At 39.9% G+C, this 24,840-nt stretch overlaps 2 protein-coding genes across 6 annotated transcripts in view; both read left to right on the top strand.

The window, feature by feature from the left end:
• The first annotated feature begins 8,473 nt into the window (after positions 1–8,473).
• On the top strand, positions 8,474–12,189 carry LOC134310072 (tumor necrosis factor receptor superfamily member 11B-like). The gene is made up of 4 exons (XM_062991588.1): positions 8,474–8,491; positions 9,353–9,734; positions 9,825–10,001; positions 11,239–12,189. The coding sequence occupies exons 1-4, from the start codon at positions 8,474–8,476 to the stop codon at positions 11,526–11,528; spliced, it is 867 nt and encodes a 288-aa protein (XP_062847658.1). The 3' UTR covers positions 11,529–12,189.
• Positions 12,190–18,602: 6,413 nt separating this feature from the next.
• Positions 18,603–24,840, top strand: part of LOC134310892 (F-actin-uncapping protein LRRC16A-like) — a 58,628-nt gene continuing 52,390 nt past the window's right edge. For all 5 annotated transcript variants that reach the window (XM_062992624.1, XM_062992622.1, XM_062992621.1 and 2 more), the window contains exons 1-2: positions 18,603–18,715; positions 21,556–21,653. In XM_062992624.1, coding sequence (XP_062848694.1) covers positions 18,676–18,715; positions 21,556–21,653 — 138 coding nt within the window. In that variant the 5' untranslated portion in view covers positions 18,603–18,675. The remainder of the gene's footprint in view (positions 18,716–21,555; positions 21,654–24,840) is intronic.

Below are 24,840 nucleotides of genomic sequence, written 5' to 3'. Positions count from 1 at the left end.
AATGTACAGAATAATGGAGTGCAATTATGTTTTATTTAATTAATTATAATCTTTTGTGTTCAGTTGTGTTTTTATCCAAATTTTTCCTGAAATGTTTTTATTTATCAACATGTCAGAAAACTGGACTTTTGAAGCTATTTTATATATGTTTTGATTTTTCCTTTTTATCTATTTTGTATTTGTGACTTTTTATTGATTTCTTTTATTTGCATTAACAATGTTTCTTTGTAACAGGACCGTGATGCTTTACTTGAACCCTGCATCATTCCACCATAATAATCAGGTCATAAACATGTCATGGCAGATTTCTGATGATATAAAATCCTCCTTTTTTTTTTTATTGTTTATTCATTCAATTTCCCCCTTTTCACCCAGTCTAGTCATATCCAATGAAAACCCTGCTCTCATTTGCTTGTACGCACTGCCGTCGACCGCTTCTTTTCACCTGCTAGAGGCGGGTTTGGAGAGTCATGGACTGCCATCTGTGACCAACCACTTCTTGTGCAGGCACCTTGACCGACCAACAGAGGCCGTAATTGCAGCAGCGATGAGCAAGCCGTGCCCAACCATTGTCCCTCCTCCTTTCAAACACACAGCCAATCGTGTGTTGGCCACAGCTGAGACGGCTGTGTCACCTGAGCATCCATATTGGTTTTGTATGATGCCATGACTGCTTTGTCCACTTCACATTTTCTGTCCAATTTTATGACACTTGTTGACATGTACGCACAGTTTGTAATTTGCATCAAACATTATGTCATGACAGTTCATCGAATTGTCACATCACTGGACATTGTGATCAAGTCCTAATTGAGTTTAAGAAACTATAAAGTCAGATGTCTTCGGCTCTGTGTTAGTCCCGCAAGCCTAGCTGTCATCTCTAATGAGATTTCATGTCTTAAGACGTAAGTGAAGCTGACGTTCACAGACTTTTTAAACTCTGCCCTATTTGTCTGGTCAGTTTTAGCCAAGTGAGATTACATGTATTGTTATAACAGGCGGACATTGTTTACACAGCACAGAGAAGCGATTTCCTGTCTGTATCTCAATCCGCTTTCTATGTGCTACGCAGTGAGAAGTTAAACCACTGGTTGAGCACTAATTAGACATATTCTTAGTCATATAGCAGCAGCGTGTGGTTTGGAACACAGCTCCACCTTCAGGAGACACAAACTGACTGATATTCAAACATAGTGTGTTCCTGACCTAGTAAGTCTATGCTCCACTCAGCTTTAAGCCAACATAAGCCAGATTTACAAACAAAAGCCTAGCACTGAAAAAAACCCTGCATGGGTTCTTAGCATTGTCTTGGTTACCAACCATGGTTTCCCTATAGAACATTTAAAAATTCATTTTGCTTAATTATACTGATACAAAACCCAACATGATCATTAGACTTTAATATCAGCTGCTATTGTTGGGCTACTGATATGTTTTCAAGCCCTAATAGTAATTTATGACAGCAAACAAGATCTGGCATAACAAATGCAACATTGGCAAAAGTACGTATGTTCACACCCTTCATAAACGAGTTCAGGTGCTTTAGCCCACTTATTGCTAACTCATTGCTAAAATGAGAAATGCCCTTTTTCTGTTCCAGCATGACTATGCCCCTGTGCACAAAGCAACAATTATTAAGACTTAGTTTGTCGAGTGTGGTGTGAAGTACCTGAGCTCTCGAATGCTTACAGACTCTCATTAAAATGTTCTGGAACGCCTTCCTGAAATGTGGAGGCTGGATAATGTTTTTGGAATGGGACGGCCCACAAGCTTATAGCCAGCTGTCTACATACTTTGGCCATGTAGTGTATTTGTGACATGATTATCATATTATTGTCTTATGATTCAAGGTTCAAGAAAAGTGTTACCAGAAAGCCAGTTTTGAACATAAGCTGTAAATTGATGTCTATAAACAGGTCATTTAGCAGCGCTACAGGACTCACGTAACTGTTTCTGCAGCCTGATTTAAATATACACTTTTGGTTTTAAACCTGTCTCATGTTTTATGTTGCATGCTTGGCAGTGGAGTCTTTTTGCCCTCTGGTAAATTCTGTCAAATCCCAAAAATTTTTTCACATTTAATAGGAAAAGATCCCTGCCCTCACCCTCACCACCTTTAATGTTCTCGGTGTGACTCATGTTCTCGGTGTGAATGTGGGTCTATTTATGAGTTCTTTTATCTTCTTAAACAGCTTTATTCTGGTCTGCAAAGCAATGAGCTGAAGTTTATTCTGCAAACAAAGGTTGGAAATCCATTAATTCACACCCAGAGCTAAGTTAGAGTATGTAATCCCTCTATTGTGGGTGAATGCTCAGGAATATATTTAATGTTGCTGTTGAATGCAACATCTATGAGCAGCTGTAAAGACCTGATTACTGGGTGTATACAGTGGTTTCAGTAAGTTTTCAGACCAACTGACAAATTCGTTTATTTTGCCTTTGTTTTATTTTTGAATGAATATTTTCAGACCCTTTATTTGATGCTTTGTAGAAGCCCTTTGACAGCAAATACAGATACAATTCTCCCTGGCTACATCTCTACATCAAGTGTTGCACACTTGGATTTGGATAGTTTCTCCCATTCTTCATGGCAGATCCTCTTAATCTCTATCAGATAATATGGCAAAACATCTGGGCTTTGGCTGGGCCATTCAAGGACAATCAGAGACATGCTGAGGTGATGGTTGTTCTTTCAACAGGTTCTTCCATATCTGCACAGGAGCTGGGACTCTTTTAGAGGGATTGTTCATAAGCCCTTTCTATCTGATTGCTTAATTTGGCCTGCTTCAGTAAGGCTCAATGCAATTACAGATACAAGTGCTCCTGGCTACATTTTTACAAGCTTTGCACACTTGGATTTAGGTAGTTTCTCCCTTTCTTCATGGCAGATCATCTCAAGCTCCATCAGATAGGATGGCAAAACATCTGGGCTTTATCAGAGACATGCTGAGGAGATGGTTGATTATTTAACAAGTTCTTCCATCTCTGCACATGAGCTGGAGCTTTTTAAGAGTGACTGTTGGGTGACCAGGGCCCTTCCTGCCTGATTGCTTAATTTGACCTGTTCTAGCAAGGCTCAGGGTTGTTCCAAGCTTCTTTTATTTTCAAGTTATTGAGGCCACTGTGGTTCTGCGAACACTTAAAGCCTTAGATATTGTTTTATATCCATGCCCTGCTTTATGCTTTGCCACAATTAGATGATGGAGATCCACAGACAGTTCTCTAGACGTCGTGGTTTGGTGTTTGTCCTTACAATGCAGTGTAAATTGGGGGGTCTTTGTAGATCCAGATGTGCCAATCCAGACTATGTCCAATAAATTTAAAATGCAACAGGTGGCAGATAATTCAGTTCTATAAACTTCTCAAAGATAATCAAAACCATCAGGATGCACCTGATTATTACTTAAAGCGCCACAGTAAAGGGCCTAAATAGTTTTACTAGTTTTACTAGTTTTTTTATATACTTGGTAATTTCAGATGAGTAGGTGTAGACTGATGGCAAAAATAGCAATTATGTCTATTCAAATTCAAATCCTTAACACAATAAAGCACAAAAATGTTCAAAATGTTAGCATTAGATGGTGTTCCTGCAGCTGGTGTTACTGTCTCTATAATTAGTGGGTTAAATAATTGTATAAAAGTACGTGGGATGATCTAAAGGCTGATTAAAGTTAAAAGGAAGCTCAGATGAAGATTGTAATTCTAATCTGGTATCCATGGATCTGAAATGTATATTTAGAAAGTGATATTTAGAAAGAGGAAACTAATTTAGGATGTGGGCAAAAGTGTCACTTTCACAGTATACTGACTCATGCTGGACGAACACAGTGACGCACTACTAATATTTCATTAATGAAACTTATTTCATTTAGAACCTGAAAGAGAAATATTTCTTTATAAATATTCTCAGTTATATTCATGTTATAGTAATTAAAAAATCTGCATGTTTTTTTTTTATTTGCAGTGAGTGCCTCATTGTAATCTGGCCTGTGCTGCTACGTAAAACACAAGCCATAAAACACCTTGGAAAGCCCATCAGTCAATTGCAGGACACACTTACACTCATACATTCACTCACTTACACCTAGGAACTATATAGAACAGCCAGTCCTCCTTTTTGGGAGCTCACAGTGACCGGAGGTGGGTGCTACACTGGGCTTAAGGCAGGAATACGCCTTGTACAGGGCAGCCCACTCACTCATTTCACTGGTCAAGAGTAGCCAGTTCACTTTCTGCATGTTTTTGGAGCTGACAGTGATCAGATAAAAGGATCAACCCCAGGTCCACAAGACCCATTTTGCTGTGCAATGCCTACAATACCAGTTAAGCCACTGTGCTGGTTTAGCATGGCTTTTTAAACACACTGGACTCAAAGCACTTGATCTTGTTACTGATCATTTGGGAGTTTCTTTTATATGCAACACCCTGCCTGATGTTTTAAAAACCACCAGAGGAAAAATCATTACAAGAAGAATGAATTAATTCATTCACTGTCTGTTTTACCATCACTCCATCATGGTCAGGGCAAAGGTGAGTCCAATTCATTGGGTTAATGGATGGAAACACCCCAAACATAGTAGCCAATCCATCAGCCAGTCGAACCCAGGCCCTTTCCGCTGTAAGGCAGCAGCACTACCCACTGCACCACCATGCCACTCGAGCAGTAATTTATAAGCCTTAAAGCCACCACGTGGATTAGCTACTCCTTATTATCTTTGAAGTATAAATGACTTGAGTGAGTAAGTGAGTCAGTGAGTCAACAAGGATAATAACCTGCTATGGACTATGGGAATTTGCTCACATTATTCCCAATGTTTTGGGTACAGGCTTCAGACCACATGAACCTGACCAGGCTGGAGTTTGTAAAAAGATCAAACAAACAAACAAATGAATGAATGAAGACGTCCACATTTCTCCAGCAACTAGCAAGTTTAGACGTACACCAGAAGGGTTTATGTCCCTGGAATATCAAAAGCCCCAAAAAGTCAGCTGGACTGTAAAGGTGGAAATGTGCAGGCAAATCGGAAAACAGGTCATCACTTGTGCGGCAATATAAAAGCATTTCCACGGTGTGATTAAGTCCCAAATCCAGAGACACAAGATCAAAAATGAAACCCTTCTGAACTGTGTTTAAAAAAGAAATGAAACCCTTCAGATGTTTAAACATGCTTCCACTTCTTAACTGATTTGAGACGTGTCTGGTACAGCCCGTCTGCTTCCGTCGTCCCAGTACTTTTTGTTGTTACTGGATGTCTCCTCCCTGGGTTTGTTTTAACTCACCTAGTGATTAGACTAACCTCAGATTGCCTTGTGATAATCACAGGTCTATGCGGTCATGTGTTTGCTCTGCAGGTAAATATCTCTCCGGTTTAACCCAGATTCTTCTACTTGCTGGCTTTTGGCTGGATTTTGTTTGTCCCAGATGAAACCAACCTGAGAGGATCTGGACAGGAGATCAAACAGCTACAAACTGCCAAAAAAGGCTTGTCTAAAATAGTTTTTGGTTGCATATATTGTACGTTTACGGTCAAGATCTGGTTTGGTCCTGGTTCTGGACCTTGCAAAAGTAACACACGCTCTCTGGATTGACCTTCTCTAAACAAATTCTGAACTTTCATTAAGGTTGAAACAATGCCATTGTGCTGTTGATCCTGTTGTACCACATCACTAATGTGCAGTTGCATTTACGGTAAGGTCCGAGTTTTCCAAAGCCTGATACTTACAAAAAAGTGCAATGGTTTACCTTGAATTAAAGTTTCCAATCAGATAATTATCAATGTCCATCATCAGTAAAGAGACTTTAATTTTGATTGAAGTGCTCAGAGTAATTGAGGTGCTTCATAAACCTGCCACCCGATCTGTTCATGCTCTTGAGAGGGTTCTCACCTAATATTTTAATTCGGCTTTGTGTGTCCTTAATTAATTTAAATAAAATAAAGCTAGGAACCGAGAAAACAAAACAAGTTTCATGATGCACCCAGAGGCTTCGGTTTCACAGCCAGTGGATGAAATAAGAAACGAGACTGTTGGGTCAGGTATAAATACATAGGTGTGCGGTGTATGAGGGTTGAGAGGTATGCACACACACACACACACACACACACTTTATTCAGCTAAACGGCAAAGCAATTTATCGCAAAAATACTGGTGATGTTATGTCATTTGGCATGAGTAAAATAAAGTACCAGAAGCTTATAAAAAAAGTGCCAGCACACAATAAAACAAAAACAGAAGTTAGAAGTGCTGATTTAAGGATGACTAGCAGTTGTTATGACTAATCTTAGCCTAAGGGTCAACTTCTACATCAAGTGACAGAAACTAGCATTACGGAAGTCTGAATGGTGTGACCTTTTCAGTTACTCATGGAATGTGGCCTCTATCACAACTAAGAAAGTGTTTCTTACTGACGCTATTGTTATAAATTATAAATTCTCAGGTATTAGTGGGAAGTGAGGATCTCTGTGATGTTTGTTCCAGTCAGCCGAGTGTGTGGATCTGCCTTACATGGGATTGCACTAAAATAAGAATGGGAACAGGAAATGAAACCAAACGTAAGTGTCTAGTTCTAGTAAAAGCCGCTGATTTCACTCACAACGGATTTCATTTTGATACTGTGATTGATTTCATATTTAGCAACTGATAGTAAATGGTCACATGTTGGGTCATGGGTTGTAGTAGATCAGCGCTTAAGGTACTGAACTATTAATCAAAAGTTTGTTGATGCAAAACTCCACCACTGCCAAGCTGTCACTGTTGGACCCCTGAGCAAAATTCTTATTACTTAATAACTTGCACTGTATTTGCTCAGTTTATATAAAAGCTTTTTCATTCATTGTCTGTTTTACCACCGCTTTATCCTATTCAGAGTCGCAGTGGGTACGATTTACTGAATGAATAGTAGGAAATACCCTGGACAGGTCACCAGTCCATCACAAGGCAAACACACACACACACTCACACACACACACATACTTGGGTATACTTTTTTGTATCTTCAGTTAATTTGACTGCATGTCTTTTGAATGTCGAAGGAAATCGAAGCTCCCGGAGGAAACCCACACAGACACGAAGAGAACATGCAAACTCTACAAAGAAAGGACCCGGACCGCTCCTCCCAGGAATCGAACCCAGGACCTTCGTGCTGTGAGGTGACAGTGCTACCCAGTGATTTCTCAACTGTCCTTTATTGTGGGTTTTATATACTGTATGATAAGCTGTGCTGTGTCAGATGTAAAAAGTTTGTTCATTTGGATTTATTTTCCACAATCAAACAAGCTTTATATAATCATAGGTTTAAACGCTACTGCACAAACAAGCCTTAACTTGCTTAATTCACAGCAAACCTGGTGGTGGTTCGTGGATTACCATCTTTTTTTTCTCTTTTTTTCCGAATTTTTCCCCTAATTTTCTCCCTTAATCTTGTCGTATCCAATTACCCTGATTGCATTATGCTTCACCTTTACCGATTCAACCCTCCACTGCTGACTGAGGAGCTTCACAACTGACACACGCCCCCTCTAACACTTGATCAGTACCGACTGCCTTTTTTCACCTGCACAAGGCAAGTTCATATGCCGACCAGCCTTGTGCATGGAGAGCCACACCATGATCAACATTATTCCCCAACTCCGCACAGGCGCCATCAATCAGCCAGCAGAGGTTGTAATCGCACCAGTTACGAGGAACCCTGGTCTGGCTTACCAACCCTGTGAACAACAGCCAATCGTTGTTCATGTGGCCACCCAGCCCAGTCAGATGGCAGAGCTGATATTCGATACGATGTATTCGAAATCCGCTGCACCACCTGAGCTTGACAAATTTATGTTAATACTATTTTTTGTGCTTTTTGGATGCAGCCAACCATAGAAAATTCCCTTTTGAAAAACCCTTTGCATGTTACTATAATATAGAATATAAATCTAGGTGAAACACGTGCTGATTAATTACAAAGGATTACAAGCTGAAAGTGTTGAGTCACTGTGCTGTGAATGAATGTGGGTGTGACTATGATAGTGCAGGATGAAATACTGAAAGCAGGTTCTCATTGTTGAATGAGTTTCATTCCTGCTGAGCCAATGAGCAACATGGTGAGTACTGATTTAGCTCCTTTAATCCAGCACTACTGAACAGATTTAAAACTTTTTACTTTACTGTAAATCAAAATGACTGGTATTATTATTAAAACAAACTATTACATTTATTGTGTTATTACTTACAGCTGATTATAGAACTCTATAAAAACCTAAACTGCTGATTTTGTTTACGTGTGTGTGATATTGTATGAATTATTAATGCTTAATACTGAAATCTGAAGGGCTATAGGCTCACTTGGAACAGCACTAAATTTTGCTAGCCCACTACTGCTGGAATCCAGGGTTCGAATCCTCAGTGGAGCTTCCCACCAGTCGAGCATCTACATTTAGACATTATTGCCTGTGCCTGTGTCTGAAGGGGGGATAGTTGAGGACTCGTGATGGGGGTTCTGTCTAAGGTGTGTAACTGCATTGAGCTCAGTGAATTCTGAAGAAACTGTATCCACTGCGACCCTGATCAGGATAGAGCTAATACTAATAACATGAAAATGAAATGTAAAAAGTCTAAGGATCAAAATCAGTTTGTTTTTAGCATTTGGGCCTTGAAGTTTTTGTAGAAGTTTTGGTGGGCAGCAGGTTGCAAAATCATCGTATCGAATCTCGGCTCTGCCTTCCCGGCTGAGGCTGAGTGGCTACATGAACAACGATTGGCCTGTTGTTCAGATAAGGGGTGGGACTAAAGCCGGATGGGGACTCTCTCTCAGACTAGTGCGATTATGACCTTTGCTGGCTGGTTGGTGGCGCCTGCACGGAGATGGGGAAGGAGTGCGTGGGGGTAGGGGGTGTGGCCCTCTGTGCACAGCGCTGTGCCGCACTGCGCTCGTCAAGTGTAGGTGATAAGATGTTCGATTGCTGTGCACGTGTCGGAGGGGGCGTGGAGCAGCCTCGTCCTTCCCAATCAGGAGCAGGGACCAGCATTAGTGAGAGGATGATTGACAGGTAGAAATTGGATGCGCTAAAATGGGAGAAAAAGGGAAAAAAAATCACCTCCTTGTTTCTACACTCACTGTCCTGACCATTGAAGAACAGGGTGAAAGCTGGCTAAAAAAGTATGTAGAGAAATAGACAGACTACAGTCAGTAATTGTAGAACTACAAAGTGCTTTTATTTGGTAGGTGGAGCTGATAAAGTGAACAGTGAGTGTAGAAACAAGGAGGTGGTTTTAATGTTATGGCTGATCAGTGTATAAATGTTTTTTTTTTGCAAACATGTAAGTAAAATATCAGCATGCCTTGTTTTTTTCTGTGCTGCTCTTTCAGTTGTCCTTGGTAGTTTTGCTGTTTCTGGTGAGGGCCGCTGCCACTACAGGTGAGCCTCTCACCTTTGACTATGAAGACCCTGTAAATGGTGGCACACTGACCTGCAAACTCTGCCCACCAGGCACGCACATGTATGAGCCATGCACCGACACTGAAGAAACCAAGTGTGCACCATGTCCGAAAAACCACTTCACTGAATTCTGGAACTACCTGCCCAAATGTCTGTACTGTTCTAACTTCTGCACGGATAAACTGATGGTTGAACAAGAGTGCTCGGCTACACAGAACCGAGTGTGTCGGTGTAAAGAAGGATACTACTGGCAGCATTACTTCTGCAGCAAGCACACCCAGTGCATGCCTGGATTTGGAGCCAAAATAATTGGTATTGGGATCTTAATCCTTGACTTCTTTTAAATCAGTTTTTTTTGTTTGTCACAGTGTTGATTGTAAACGTAAAACATTTTGTCCACAGGTGACGCACACAGGGACACACAGTGTGAAGTTTGTCCCAGTGGAACATTTTCAGCACACACGTCTTCCAGCGCTCAGTGTTTAAACCATACAGACTGTGGAAAGCTTCTCATCACTCTGCCAGGCAGGACTTGGCATGACAACATCTGTGTATCGTGTGCAGATCTAAAAAATGAAGGTATGTCAGTGGTACTATTAACCTGACTGGGCACACAAACAGGTACAGTTAGCTGTACCTTGGGAGGTTGGGTGTTCACTGAATTTTACTGAAACTGTACAATCCTCCGCTGTCTTGTCAAGGCACCTGGCAGTGTCAGCGGGGGTGCTGCCCCCGCTGACTCAGCTCTCCTCGGTTACCGTGGGGGTGGTACAGGCAGCAAGAGAATTGCAATAGCAGAATTGACAATGATTAGACTGAGTGAAATATAGGGCGCTCGGGTTTTGCAGGGGTAATATATGCTAGCCCACTACCAGTGAGATCAAGGAATCCAGGATTTGATGCTCAGTGATGCTATCTGCCATTTGGACGCCTGCGCGGACATGATTGGCTAATGTTCGGTAGTGTTGATGGAGGTGCACTTTTTAGTGCGATCTCAGTTCCAATCCCAAGACTGGGTAAAAATAGAAGGGTTGCGCCAGGAAGAGCATCCGGCGTAAAAACTGATTTGCTGTGGTAACATCTAAACATAGGGGCAGCCAAAATAATAAAAATTGGGTGAAATACGTGGAGAAAGAGGTTTTACATCTAAAGTCAACTCAAGACTTAAATTATACCCTTGGTAAAAAATATCTATGCATAAAACAATGTGTGAATATGGCTTGGCATTTTCTTGCTGAAAAAAGCTAAATCTAGATGGCAGCACAATGGCAACTCCAGAATGCTTTCCAAAATTTCCAATCTCCTTAGCATTAATGGGTTCTCACATACGTGTAAGTTACCCATGCCATTGACACTTACACACCCCCATTCAATGACAGATGCCGACTTTTGAACATTTGGGATAATCAAGAGTCAGATTACGGCCCAGCTTTTTTGGAGTTGGATTTCACTTTAGATCTTTTAGCCACACCCAGTACACAAAATTATATAAAATACATGAATTATGTGGCAACAGTTTAGGGAAGGCCCATTTCTATTACAGCATGACTGTGTCCTTGAGCACAAACCCTGACCTCAACCCTATTAAACACTTCTTATGCAACATCAGTGCCGGCCCTCACAAGTACTCTTTTGACTGAATGGACCCAAATTCACACACGTGCACTTTAAAACTTTGTAAAAGTCTCTCCTAGAAATGTGAAGGTTGCTATAGGGAGGGGAACTCATTAGCAACACGTTTAAAACACTGATTATTTAAACTATGTGAACATGACATGTGTTACAAGTTTCTCCATCTCTTCTCACTTTCATCCAGGTTACATAAAAATATTCAGACGCATCATTCCAGTCTTCTTCACCCAAAAACACGTCCCACAGAGGAAACTGAGAGCTGCATTTTTACCCAATGGTCAGAATTATCAGCAAAGATCACTCAACACCAGATCTTCAACATTTAAATACATTGCTACATGGACTGAAAAAGCTAGTCATGATCAGCTGAAGCAATTACCAGCGATGCTCCAGAGATCAGGCTGCACCTACGCTGCCCAGCGACTAAAGAGAATGTTAACTAGGTTAGAGAAAGTCTCGAAATGCCATTTATAAAACAGAAATGTAAAATGGGTCCATGTGTAATTTAAGTGACAGTCATGAGTAGAAAAGTGTTACATTTTTTGTACTTTATACGTTACATGGCCAAAAGTATGTGGAAACCTTTCACAATGATTGAGTTCAGGTGTCTAGACACTCCCTTTGCTAACAGGAGTATAAAACTGATTATATACAATAAAATACATGCCAACTCTGTGGCAACAATAAGGGGAAGGTCCTTTTCGGTTCCAGCATGACTGTGCACATGTGCTCATTAAAGGAACTGTTTAATGAGTATGGTTTGAAAGAACTCCAATGAGATGCAAAGAACCCTGACCTTTTACCTTCACTTTCAGCCCATCACTTTTGGAATGAATTGGATGGTCAACTGTGAGCCAGACCTTCTTACCCAACATCAGTTCTTGACCTCACTGATGCACTTTTGAATAAATGGGCACAAATCCCCACAAAATCACATGGTAACAGAAGCTGTTTTAGCCTGAGAAAGTAAAATGGTTTTGAAATGGCTTGTTCAGCTATCTCATAGGCGGTGTCTCAATACTTTTGTCCATATAGTGTACACATAATTTAAATATTGTAAATTAGGCTTTTTTATGTTTTAATTTCTAGTTAAGATTTTTGCTCACAGTGTTATTATATAGCTATTAATACGTTGTAACCAGTGTGTATTTATCATGTTTTATCTGAATGTTAGAAAAATAAAACAATGAAATTTGTTTTTGCTCTGGACAAAAAATGTGAGAGCACTGATGACTGATCAGTTCTTCTGGTTTTACTATTTATAAGTTTGTGTTTAAGTAAAATGAACATTTATTCCAAATTCCAAATAAAAAGCATCTTATTAAGAGAATTTATTTGCAGAAAAAGACAATGGGTCAAAATAGCAAACAAGAAGCTCAATAAAAAGCAAACCAGTTTTAAAGGTAGAAGAATAGTAGAAGTAGAATAATGTTTTGCTTTGGGGTTCATAAATCAATATTTCCTGGAATTACCCTAATTTTATATGTCCTGACATGTTCTCCACCTGCCTTTCGCAATGCTGTTGGGTGACTGTGTGCCACTCCTTGTGATGCAAAAATTAAAGCAGCTTGGCTTTTCCTTAATTTCTTTGATTGCTCTTAAACATTTTCAGTGGGGTTCAGGTTTGGAGATCGGTCTGGTCATGACAGGATCTTGATCTGGTGACCCTTTGTCCACACCTTGATTGACCTGGCTGTGTGCCACGAAACCAGATTGCCAAGGCCCGGCCCGTTTGGGGTGTGGTACTGCATTGCGCCCTGTGATCCTGGTGGGGGCCTGCGTGTGAGGGTAAAACATGAAAATAAAGTGAAATTAAAACAATATCAAGACAGAAAGTTGAGTTTTTGTTTAAAGTTTTTCTTAGTTAAGTTTTGATTCTATTTTACTGTGTGTGTGCATATACACTCACTGTCTATTTTATCAGCTTCACTTACCATAAAGAAGCATTTTGCAGTTCTACAATTACTGACTGTAGTCCATCTGTTTCTCTGCATGCTTTGTTAGCCCCCTTTCATGCTGTTCTTCAATGGTCAGGACTCTCCCAGGACCACCACAGAGTATTATTTGGGTGTTGGATCATTCTCAACACTGCAGTGACACTGACATGGTGGTGGTGTGTTAGTGTGTGTTGTGCTGGTATGAGTGGATAAGACACAGCAGTGTTGCTGGAGTTTTTAAACACCTCACTGTCACTGCTGAACTGAGAATAGTCCACCAACCAAAAACATCCAGCCAACAGCACCCTGTGGGCAGCATCCTGTGACCACTGATGAAGGTCTAGAAGATGACCAACTCAAACAGCAGCAATAGATGAGTGATCAGTGCTGCTGTGTCTGATCCACTCATACCAGCACAAAACACACTAACACACCACCACCATGTCATTGTCACTGCAGTGCTGAGAATGATCCACCACCTAAATAATACCTGCTCTGTGGTGGTCCTGTAGTGGTCCTGGCCATTGAAGAACAGGGTGAAAACAGGCTAAAAAGGTATGTAGATGGACTATAGTCAGTAATTGTAGAACTACAAAGTGCTTCTATATGGTAAGTGAAGCTGATAAAATGGACAGTGAGTGTAGAAACAAGGAGGTGGTTTTAATGTTATGGCTGATCAGTGTATATATACTCCTCCAGCCCTATATATATTTGTGTGTTTATTTGTTTGTCTCCTTCAGTGACTGAATGAATAAATTCATTCTTGCATTTACTTATGGTTTAGTGCAATGGAGCTTTGACATGTTCTCCTAGTGTTTCTTCTGAGTACTTTTGTCCTTTGTTTCAACCCAACCCACTCTTATAAAACATGCAGAAACTAAACTGGCTGCTCCAAATTGCATGTTAAGTTGAGGAATTGGAGTCTGTGATGCCCTATAAAGAATTGACAACCAGTCCAAGGTGCATTATTGTTTTTGGGTGGCACAGGATCTACCTCAACACTGATCAGAATAAAACAGCTATGAAACTAAATTACATTATTACATTATTTCAGTTAATCTATTTTTACTTAACCCATCTTCTTAAACTTATGTTCTCGAAGTGGGAAACTCCACCTCTACACAAACTGTTCTACTGCTTGTTATAATGAAACACCCTCAGGTGGTGATCACAAAAAGAAAAGCAAAGAAACAAGTCTTATTTTTCAGTGAAGGAATTTCCCCACTGAAACAGAGAGTTTCTCTCTGTAACAGAGTCCTAGTAGACGGATGACAGACGCTCCTGGTCATTTAGACAGTGTGATTCATCTCACTGCCCCGGTTTCTTTTATACAATGTCTGGAAGATCCTCAGACCGAACCTGGATAAACAATGGACACAGTTTGCACAAGTGAGAGTTTGCTTTCCCTTTTTTGCTATCTGTCCACAGATGCCTTGCTCAATAAAACAGAAGACTGTGGGTGCCAGGAAAACAAATAGCTGGTATTCAAACCCGGGACGGTCAATAATGAAAGTGCCGTGTCCCAGATACCCACCGCACAATGGCATGAGAGGAACATTGTTTAACTGTCCTGTGTACAGAAGTCTGGGATAACTGAAGGTTTCACAAAGATTCTAAAATGTTCCCCAATCAATTCTTAAAAGAACCCTCAATTATGTGAAAACGTTTTTACAGCTCTCAACCTTGAGGTCAGGACCCCATGTGGGAGGACACGCGGGAAGATGTTTTAAGTAGGGGAGGCTGCCAAATGAATGTAAAAACATGAAGCAATGCAGTTTAAATCATAAAATTACACACAAACAAACTGAGTGGCAGCGATGTTACCAACGATTATTAACTTTACTCTGCCTGCTGTGATAGATACTGAATAATTGAACCCTTACTGCACTTCAGCAGTGTTAGCGGTAAGCTTAGGTCCTACCTCATATTTTGGCCCTATGTCAAAAGCCAGGTCTATAAACACATGGTTTGACGAGATTGAAATGGACAAACCTCAGTAGTCTGCACAGAGCCCTGACCTTAACCCCAATTTTTTTTTTTTTTAATGAATTGCAACGTCATTTCTGAGCCAGGTCTTCTCGTCCTACATCAGCACTTGACCTCACAAATCCTGTAGAAAGCCTTTCCAGAACTTGACCAACTATATTAATGCACATGATTCTGGGATAGACAAGTCATGGTCAGGTGTCCACTTAATTTTGGCCATTGAGTGTATTTGAATACTTTCTACTGAAACTGTGATGAAGTGAAAATAATTAATGTCATACTTTTTCAGATTTCCAGCTGAATGACATGTTATGTGCGGAATTAAGATGAAGAAATCATCAATATTTGTGTCCCGAAAGTGTCAAAACCTGTTGGAAGAAAACACTGACCTTTTTTGTTTGATACCTAGCAATGTTTGTGCTTTCACTCTTTCTGTCATAATTCTGTTGTTTTATCCAATTCTGCCAAAAATCATTCAGGAAATGTTATGAAGATTCCTGGTGCAGAAAAATCACCCAAACAGGAAGCTGGTATCCATCTGGTATTTTTGCATCAAAGCCAGATTAATATTACAAATCCCATTAAAAGAGAGGCACTGAAGTGAAAACATTCAGTGTTGCTACACTCACTGGCCTCTGTCCTACCAACACATCAAGCCGACGCCAATTTACAAGAGAAAATTGCAAGTGGGCGTGTTTTCTCCACTCCAAACTCTTACCTCTTCCATCACTGTAATGTGAAGTCTTTTTTTTGTGAAGACCTGACTGGAAAAGGGTGAACGAGTGCAGACATCTTGTATGCTGTAATGTTTGGACCAAGTCCGAATGCCTAACGTGGATGTAAAAAACATTACTACAAATCTAACTATGCAACTATGATGTTTTTAAGGTTCAGTTTATGAGGTAGGGAAACCAGGTTTTCAGAATGTCATCTTTGATTGGCTTCATATGATCAAGCACATCCACAATTTATCTCCAGCTGATGGTACTGCTGACTGAGGAAATGGCAACAAATTGTAACAGCATATAGGTAATTAAAGCAATGGAAGAGTACAAAAAACACTGGTACAAGGCAGGAACCCACCCTGGACAGGGCACCAATCCATTGCTTTGATCTTCTGCATGTTTTTGGAGGTACCTGGAGCAACCAAAGGGGAACAGAGGAAGAACATTACAGAGCTAGGGGTCAAACCATGGTCCACAAGGCTCATGTCGCTGTGCACCACCAACTCTACCTGTAGTGCCACCACATTGCATTTGTTTATAACAGCAGCTAGAACCCTTGGTACATAAATCGGAATCCTTGATACTGAAAATGGAATTTTTGGTTGCATGTTGATACTAGAACAGTGTGTTGTTACTGAAACGTCTGGTACCTTTGTGCTGGAAGCTATGCTTGTTAAACTGCTGTTTTCCCTGGTGGGCTGATAGTTTTGGTACTTTGGTATTTTTGTGTATGTTTGATATGACACTGGAACTTGTAACTTGTGTTGTGTAGCTTAGGTAACAGAACTCAATTATTTGATACTAGAGTATCAAACCTACTGGACCAGTGAATAAATAAAATGTTTCAGGTACTGCACCTCCTGGTGAAGTTGTTCGATAAGGAAAGGATTAGTAAAAACTTGGATTCTATGTAGATTTTCTCAGTAGTGGACCGTGTAAATATCAAATTTGAGTCTGTGCTGCCCTTTAGTGGTTGAGCTGGGTATCTCAAACAGACCATCAAAAGTTACTGGTTGGGAGCCAGATGAATCAAGATTCACTAAAGCTGTAGCAACATGGATGAAAAGCTAACAAGAACCCTCATCATCTTGTGATGTAAAATTCACACTTGAACTAAGGTGTCCACTTACTGTTTATCCACTTACTGGCCACTTTAGTACAAACTTCATACCAATACTATATAGGACCAATTTTCTACCAGAACAGCTTCAGTTCATAGTGACATGGATTCCACGTGGTTTTAAAGAAGTTCCTTTGAGAAGTCGATTCATGTAATTAAGAATCATCAGATCAGAGGATACTCAGCTGGCCAGTTTTCATGCAGCCTCAGATTTCAGTTTTTTAGGACAGAAGTAAAACTCACCTACTGGAGATGGCAGAAGCCCTGTGGGAAAAAAATAAAATAAAAAATAATAATTGTTCAGTCAGCCTCTTATTAGTTTGGCATGTTCTCTTCAAGTTCTTTGGTTTTCTTCCACCTCCCAAAAACATGAATGTTGATTGGCTTCTTCAGAGTTCTTCTAGGTGTAAGTGAGTAAGTGAGTGAGTGAGAGTGAGTGAGGGAGTACATTTATGGTCGACACCCTGTGATGCACTGATTCCTGTCCAGTAAGTATTCCTGCCCTGCACCAAGTTATTCTGGTTGGCATCGGACTCACCTTAACCCACCTTGACTTTCATTGGTTAGTATAGTAGGGCAGTTGTAGCTTAGTGGTTAATGTACTGGACTAGTTCAAACCCCACCACTGCCAGTTTGCCACTGTTGGGCCCTTAAGCGAGGCCCTAAGGCCCTAACTCTCAATTGCTTAGACAATATACGATGTGATTGTTTAAATAAATAGATAAATAAATAAATAGATAAATAAATGATTGTTTAAATAAATAGATAGATAAATAAAAAGATAAATAAATGATTGTTTAAATAAATAAATAGATAAATAAATAGATAAATAAATGATTGTTTAAATAAATAGATAAATAAATAAATAAATAGATAAATAAATGATTGTTTAAATAAATAGATAAATAAATAAATAAATAAATAGATAAATAAATGATTGTTTAAATAAATAGATAGATAAATAAATAAATAGATAGATAAATAAATGATTGTTTAAATAAATAGATAGATAAATAAATAAATAGATAAATAAATGATTGTTTAAATAAATAGATTAAAAAAAAAAATGTGACACAAGTACAGTTTTTATATGAAGAACAAATAGTTGTATAATTTAATAAATAAATAAATCTAAAATGAATGAGTAAATAATATAAGATAAGACTTTATTGATCCCCTTAGGGAAATTAACTAATGAATATTAGTTATATATAAATTATATATAAATATAAATATAATATTATAATTATATATAAATATAATATGAGTTTTGTATATTCATTTTAATAAAGAAATGAATTAAAGAATGAATGAGTAAATGAATAAATTCCTATATAAATTAATTTATTCATTCACATATTTATTTTAATGAAAGAATAAATGTAATGAATAAATATGTCCAGCAGGTGTCGCTGTTGCAACTCTTTTCCGTGGCTGAACGGTAAAGCTAACGGAAGTATAGGGCGGAGTTTGGGCTTGGTCCATTTAAAGCGCTTCCGGCGCTCCTTCTTAGTCCCGGATTGACAGTGTGAGGGTTTTATATTCACTCAGCGCGGATAAACACACACACGCACCCAAAACCAACAACAACATGATTATAATAAAGAAGAAGCTATTTTTATCCCGAGCTGAAGCAGGAGCGCGTCACCGGGAGGGAATAAGCGTGTAACCGCTGGACGCGTAACCGTGGCTGAAGCGCGCACCCGCTCTCTGTGTTCAGTATTAAAGGTTTATTATAGTCAGAATCATTAATAATAATAATCAGCAGCAGCATTAATGAGAACTCTGTCCTGCCGCTGCTCTCCTGCATCTCTGCAACTGCGTTTGGATTTAATGCGCATCCGAGTGTCACAATGAGCGAGGAAACCTCCACTGTACCCAAAGAGCTGCTGGGTAAGAGCTTTTAATTATCCACACAAATACCCTTGAACATGTGCACCGCCGTTTATTGCCTCTAATGCCCCTTTTAGCCCCGTTTGCACTGAAATGCGCGTTCTGTTCATGCGAGGATTTGGTTCTTTCCTTGTGAAAACGTGAACACAAAGAATGCAATTTGGAATTCTGATGCTGTGATGTCTAATTACTCTGTTAATGATCTAGTTATACATTTCTAACCGATTAATTCTACAAATTACCTGCTCATCTGAAAACAGCTGTTAGAATTGTGATACCCAGTAGAGGAAAAAATTAGGCAAATGCATTTTGTCAAAGCTTGAGATCAATACTGTATAAAGCAGTGGGATGGAATTACTGTTAATGTCAAATGTTTACATCCACTTGTTATAAATATGCACTGTCACCTCACAGCAAGAAGGTCCTGGGTTCGATCCCCAGGTGGGGTGGTCCGGGTCCTTTCTGTGTGGTTTGCATGTTCTCCCTGTGTCTGCGTGGGTTTCCTCCAGGAGCTCCGGTTTCCTCACACAGTCCAAAGACATGCAGTCAGGTGAACTGGGGATGCAAAGTTGTCCATGGCTGTGTTTGACATTAAACTTGTGTAATGTTTGTTTATTAGGATTTTAACGTCATGTTTTACACTTTGGTTACATTCATGACAGGAACGGCAGTTAGTCATTACACAAGATTCATCAGTTCACACAAGGTTATCTTGGCTTTGGGTTGCTGTGCAACGTTCAAGACACCCCTGCTCCCAACTTAGCACCTTGATGCTCGACTGAAGCTGTTTGCATAGGGAGGGAATGTAAAAGTAGAGGCTTTTCTTTTTTGCACAGCAGGCTCTAATCACATGTTGAGGTAAAGCTTGCTCGATAGTAGACAGTGTCATTCTTGTATCTGGTGTCCTCCTAAAGACTGTCTAAGAAGATGTATTCCTGTCTTAGCCCCGGCCTTGCCATGTGTACACTATTTTAAACAGACAGGGATGCAATCTAGGTCATACTCATATATAAGCTCTATGTCCAAAAGTCTGTGGACAGTTGACCACAAGTTGTTGTGCAGTGACAGGACTGCAGCCGAGGACATACACAAATATGTGCTATATGAACTAAAATATGTGGACAAAAGACCACAAGCTTTTGTACAACGAGAGGAATGCAGTCTGGGTCATTTGAAAATATGAGCTATATAGCTTCTGGGACTTGTAATTCCAAAGGACCATGGGTTTTAAAATTGAGGATGACAATGTAGTGGGTAGGGGGAAGTGGTGTGTGTGTGTGTGTAAGTGTGTGTGTGTAAGTGTGTGTGTGTAAGTGTGTGTGTGTAAGTGTGTGTGTGTAAGTGTGTGTGTGTAAGTGTGTAAGAGAGAGCGAGCGAGAGACCATACAGATAAACTTTGTTTGAGTATACTATTATTGACAATGGTCCATCTGTTGCTCCATACATTTTTTAGTGCTCTTTAGTTGATAAATGAGATATAGGGGGTGACAAATATCTTGACTTGTCTTATTTTTAGGCTTAAATTAGGCTTACAAGTGTGTTTATTAGTCCAGTTTATCACTTGAAGGAATGCCGTAAAGAGTGAAGCTAAAAACATCCATCTCTTCTGTCATATTTATTTACCCAGTCCTGTAACAACCACATATGCAGCGTCAGGAGTAATTAGCACTTGCTGTCCTGAAAAAGAGAAAGTGAATGAATTGTTTCAGTGTTAAACCACAAGCAGTCGAGGATAAAGCATCATTGTTCTCTCTTATTTGATACACATGGCTTTGACCTTCTGTGTGATCACGCTGGTATGCAGCTCCTAGTTTTGCTGAGTGACCGGCATCTCTTGGTCATCAGGCGTGTAGCTTAAATTAAACCTGGCTGTGTTGCCTACTAGCTAAACTCTTATTGAACTTTGCATCTGGGGAATGTTTTGGATTTGGATTTGAACTCAAAACTTCCTTAGCTGAAGTAAACAAGGACAAGGATTTAGTACAATACTGGCAGATTTAGGACACAGCTTTGATGTCTGACTGAGTTTGAGCTCTGCCTTTAGGAGGCATAAATTGGCTTATACCATTTAAACTAAGTTTGTTTCTGCTGTAATGAGTCTTTGTACTCAACCACCTTTAGACCACAATCAGCCACCAGATCTTCCAGTCAGCCGTCTTGCCATGTGAGGCTACTTAGAAGAAGAATAGGGCGGGCAATGTAGAACATTGATAACAGACTTGACATTTTGTCAGAAAGAAAAGTTGTTGGTCATTTTTTAAGTTCTTTGGGTCGATAATCATGCACTAGAGGGGCTACTTTCTAGCTATAACAACACTGTGAAGTATGTCTGTGGGAATTTGTGCCCATTCAATCAAAAGAACATTTTTATGGCTAGCCACTGGTGTTGGTCAAAAAAAGCCTCAGTTGATGATCCAGTTCATTTCAAAGCTGTTTAGTGATGCTGATGTCAGAGTTTCTTTAAACCAAGCATTTCTTCATGTCTTTATAGATTTTGCTTTATGCACAGGGGCACAGTCATGCTGTAACAGGAAAAGGCCTTCCCTTAACTGTTAATGCAAAGTTAGGAGCATATCATTTCCTTTATGATGATTTGTTACACCTGTTTGAAATGCATTAATTCAGTAATTAGAAGGGCTGTCCCAATACTTTTGCCCATATAGTGTATGATGTTTCCGAATTAATTACGAATGTAATACTTACTTTAAAACTAAATTTTTAAAGTAATTACAGTTTTCCCGGAATCACTGGGTGCAATACAGTAACACACCCCGGATAGGACACCAATCCATCATGGGGCCTCAGCCATGTCTGTGAACATGTTTTCTTTGTAATTGCAGAGAGTGTTCGTGATGCTGTGGGCAGGAAGATTAAACTAGTGGTTAAGAAGAAGGTCAAACTGGAGGTCAAGGGGGACAAAGTGGAGAACAGAGTCCTGGTGAGTTTCTCTTTTTTTTGCCTTTCATTATATTTCTGACCATCACACCCATATGGGCTTGGTGGACTCTCAATTCCAAAACCATGGACTATAAATTACCCCCTGGTTTGTGGCTACAACAGCCTTCTCTCCTCTAATAAGGTATTCTGGAAGATTCTGGAAGTGTGTTTGTGAAAAAGTTGTGCCCATTCCAGAAGATTTTGGATGAGAAAGGCCAGGCTTACAATTGATGTTAAAATTAATCTCAGTGGTGTTTGTTGCGGTTGAGTTCAGGGCATTGTGCAAGCCACTGGAGATCCACACCACACTCTGGATTTATCACTCCAGATGTGATTTACACCACTCTAGTCAATGCTTGGCAGTGCACATAGTGATTTTTGACTGGCGTGCAGTTACTCGGCCATGAAAATCTATTTTGTGAAGCCTCTGATGTGCAGTTGTGGCTTCCAGAAGCAGTTTTGAACTCTGTAGCAAGTAATGCAATTAAGTATAGTACATTTATATAGTGCATGTACATTTTACAATAATAGACTGCTGTATCTGTGAGTAATACTACGCCGACCACTGTTAAGAGTTTGAGCTTCTCAGCATTACTACCAGCATGTCCTGGCACTCATTAGACACAACTGGCTGTGTCTGAGGAAGGGAGGGTCGAATAATGACTCTCCTCGTTGCTGCTACAACAGCAATTCCTGCTGTCTGGTCAAATAGACAGTGCAAGTAGTGGACAAACACATGAAGTATAGTGTGACACTGTACACGAAACGGCTCTCTGTAAGAATCCACCAATGGCTGGTGTAAAGAAGTGGAAAAAGGGGACGGGTGTTAGTCTGCAGCCCTCCTCAGCCAGCCTGGGGGTGGTGCAAGGAACAGATATTGTATTAAGTAATTAAAAATGGAAGAAAAGTTGAGGATTCTTTGTACACTTTCAGACATAAAGATCTTGGTTGTGTATTTACAGACTCTCGAGTCTGACAAGTAGTGAGTGAGTGTGTGAGAAAACAATGCTGGAATTTCCCCGGAGTTCAGTCTAAATTCCTCAGCGGTTTTCCAAGCATGGAAATGAAATGCTGACATTCACACTGCTCTCTTCAAACTGCTGAGCAAGTAAACACACTCCTGTTGTTTCTATATACACAGAAGCCCAGCAAGAAGTGGCAGAACACAAAAACAAACAGGAAAGCTCATTTTCACTGTTATGCCCAGTGTGAATGCTGTAGATGAGAAGGTTTATTGTGTGGATACTGGTTGTAGTCATAAGTATATTCATAATTGATTTACGGTCAGTAGGACCCTGAGATTTCCATAGTGTAATTCATGACACATGATACCTGCATGACACATTTGGGCAGTGGCAGCTCAGTGGTGAAGTTGCTGGAATATACACTGATATGCCATAACATTAAAACCACCTCCTTGTTTCTACACTCACAGTCCGTTTTATCAGCTCCACTTACCATATAAAAGCACTTGTAGTTCTACAATTACTGACTGTGGTCCATCTGTTTCTCTGCATGCTTTTTTAGCTTTCTTTCACCCTGTTCTTTAATGGTCAGGACCCCTACAGGACCACCACAGAGTAGGTATTATAGTATGAGTGGATCAGACACAGCAATGCTGCTGGAGTTTTTAAATACTGTGTCCACTCACTGTCCACTGTATTAGACACTCCTTCCTAGTTGGTCCACCTTGTAGATGTAAAGTCAGAAACGATCGCTCATCTATTGCCGCTGTTTGAGTTGGTCATCTTCTAGACCTTCGTCAGTGGTCACAGGACGCTGCCCACAGGACGATGTTGGCTGGATATCTTTGGTTGTTGGAGTATTCTCAGTCCTGCAGAGACAGTGAGGTGTTTAAAAACTCCATCAGCATTGCTGTGTCTTATCCACCCATACCATCACAACACACACTAACACACCACCACCATGTCAGTGTCACTGCAGTGCTGAGAATGTTCCACCACCCAAATAATATCTGCTCTGTAGTGGTCCTGGGAGAGTCCTGACCATTAAAGAACAGCATAGAAGCAGGCTAACAAAGCATGTAGAGAACAGATGGACTACAGTCAGTAATTGTAGAACTACAAAGTGCTGGTAAGTGGAGCTGATAAAATGGACAGTAAATATAGAAACAAGGAGGTGGTTTTAATGGTTTTGGAATCGGATGCTCATGGTCAGGTGCCTACAAGTGTAGGATCATAGTGATTTTTTGTGTGTGCAAAGGCATCAAAATAAAATAGCAGTATTATTTCTACCTGACAAACTAAACCTGAGTGTCATCAATATAAAGTATATATAAAATCAATGCGAGCCATTGTCTACTTCAGGACCCTTGTATTATACTAACCTACCACTTATCCCGATGCCCCTGGCCGACATGGTCATTGCACGCTCAGGTTTAGGTCAGTAATGTATCAGATCGTTTGTTTTGTTCCTGATTTCTGAACTTATCCATGATGCTAAATCTTGTGGTAGGTGAGTCATTTGCTTTATTCTTTAAATAAAAAGAGAGTTCCTCATGATTAAAAGTAAGAAAATTCCACTTCCTTCATGTAAACTGTAGATGTTTGTGCTGTCGGGTGCACAATAGAACATTTAGGTTCCTCCTGGAGTCACCACAATACCAGATTTTGTGTATTTGGTATTAGTGGGATGTGACTAATAATAGTAAAATATCATGTATAATGTATAACTTTAACTGTACTGTAAATTAATGGTAAGGGTCACGCATAGACTTAAAAAATGGAAACTACAAACTACAAACTTCAGCTCTTAAATTATTAAACTAACTTGAAACTGTATGTTAAAAGTTTCCAAGTTCTTTATTTTCTGTCGGTCAGACGTGATTGTGGCACTAATTTTACCTTGCATTATTTTAACCTTGGTATTGGTACTTTGGTGCCAAGTTGTCAGATTAGGCTACGGGCCAGACTATTACTGCAAGTAGCGAGGGTGTGTATGAGTGAGTGCATGTGTGTGTTTTTGGCATGTGTTCAGCGCAGTGTGTGTGTAGTGAAGTTGGTGTTGTGCTAAATTCCACATCTGGGTGAGCGTTTCATTGACCTTCCTCTCTGCTTGCCTTAATATAATAGTGCTGATTATAGAGAACTAACACCATTGGCCAAACCTGATTCAGGTCCTAATGCTTCTAACTTTTTGGTTTACAACACAAACCTAAGTCCTGAAAA

Source organism: Trichomycterus rosablanca, chromosome 3 (genome assembly GCF_030014385.1).
Source record: "Trichomycterus rosablanca isolate fTriRos1 chromosome 3, fTriRos1.hap1, whole genome shotgun sequence".
In the NCBI taxonomy this organism is placed as follows: domain Eukaryota; kingdom Metazoa; phylum Chordata; class Actinopteri; order Siluriformes; family Trichomycteridae; genus Trichomycterus; species Trichomycterus rosablanca.
The sequence above is the reverse complement of the archived record's forward strand: the minus strand, read 5'-3'. Positions and strand labels throughout refer to the sequence as shown.

Coding starts and splice junctions, on each gene's coding strand:
- LOC134310072 (XM_062991588.1), top strand. Junction 9,735..9,824: donor ATTTGGAGCCAAAATAATTG/GTATTGGGATCT, acceptor TTTTGTCCACAG/GTGACGCACACAGGGACACA. Junction 10,002..11,238: donor TGCAGATCTAAAAAATGAAG/GTATGTCAGTGG, acceptor ACTTTCATCCAG/GTTACATAAAAATATTCAGA.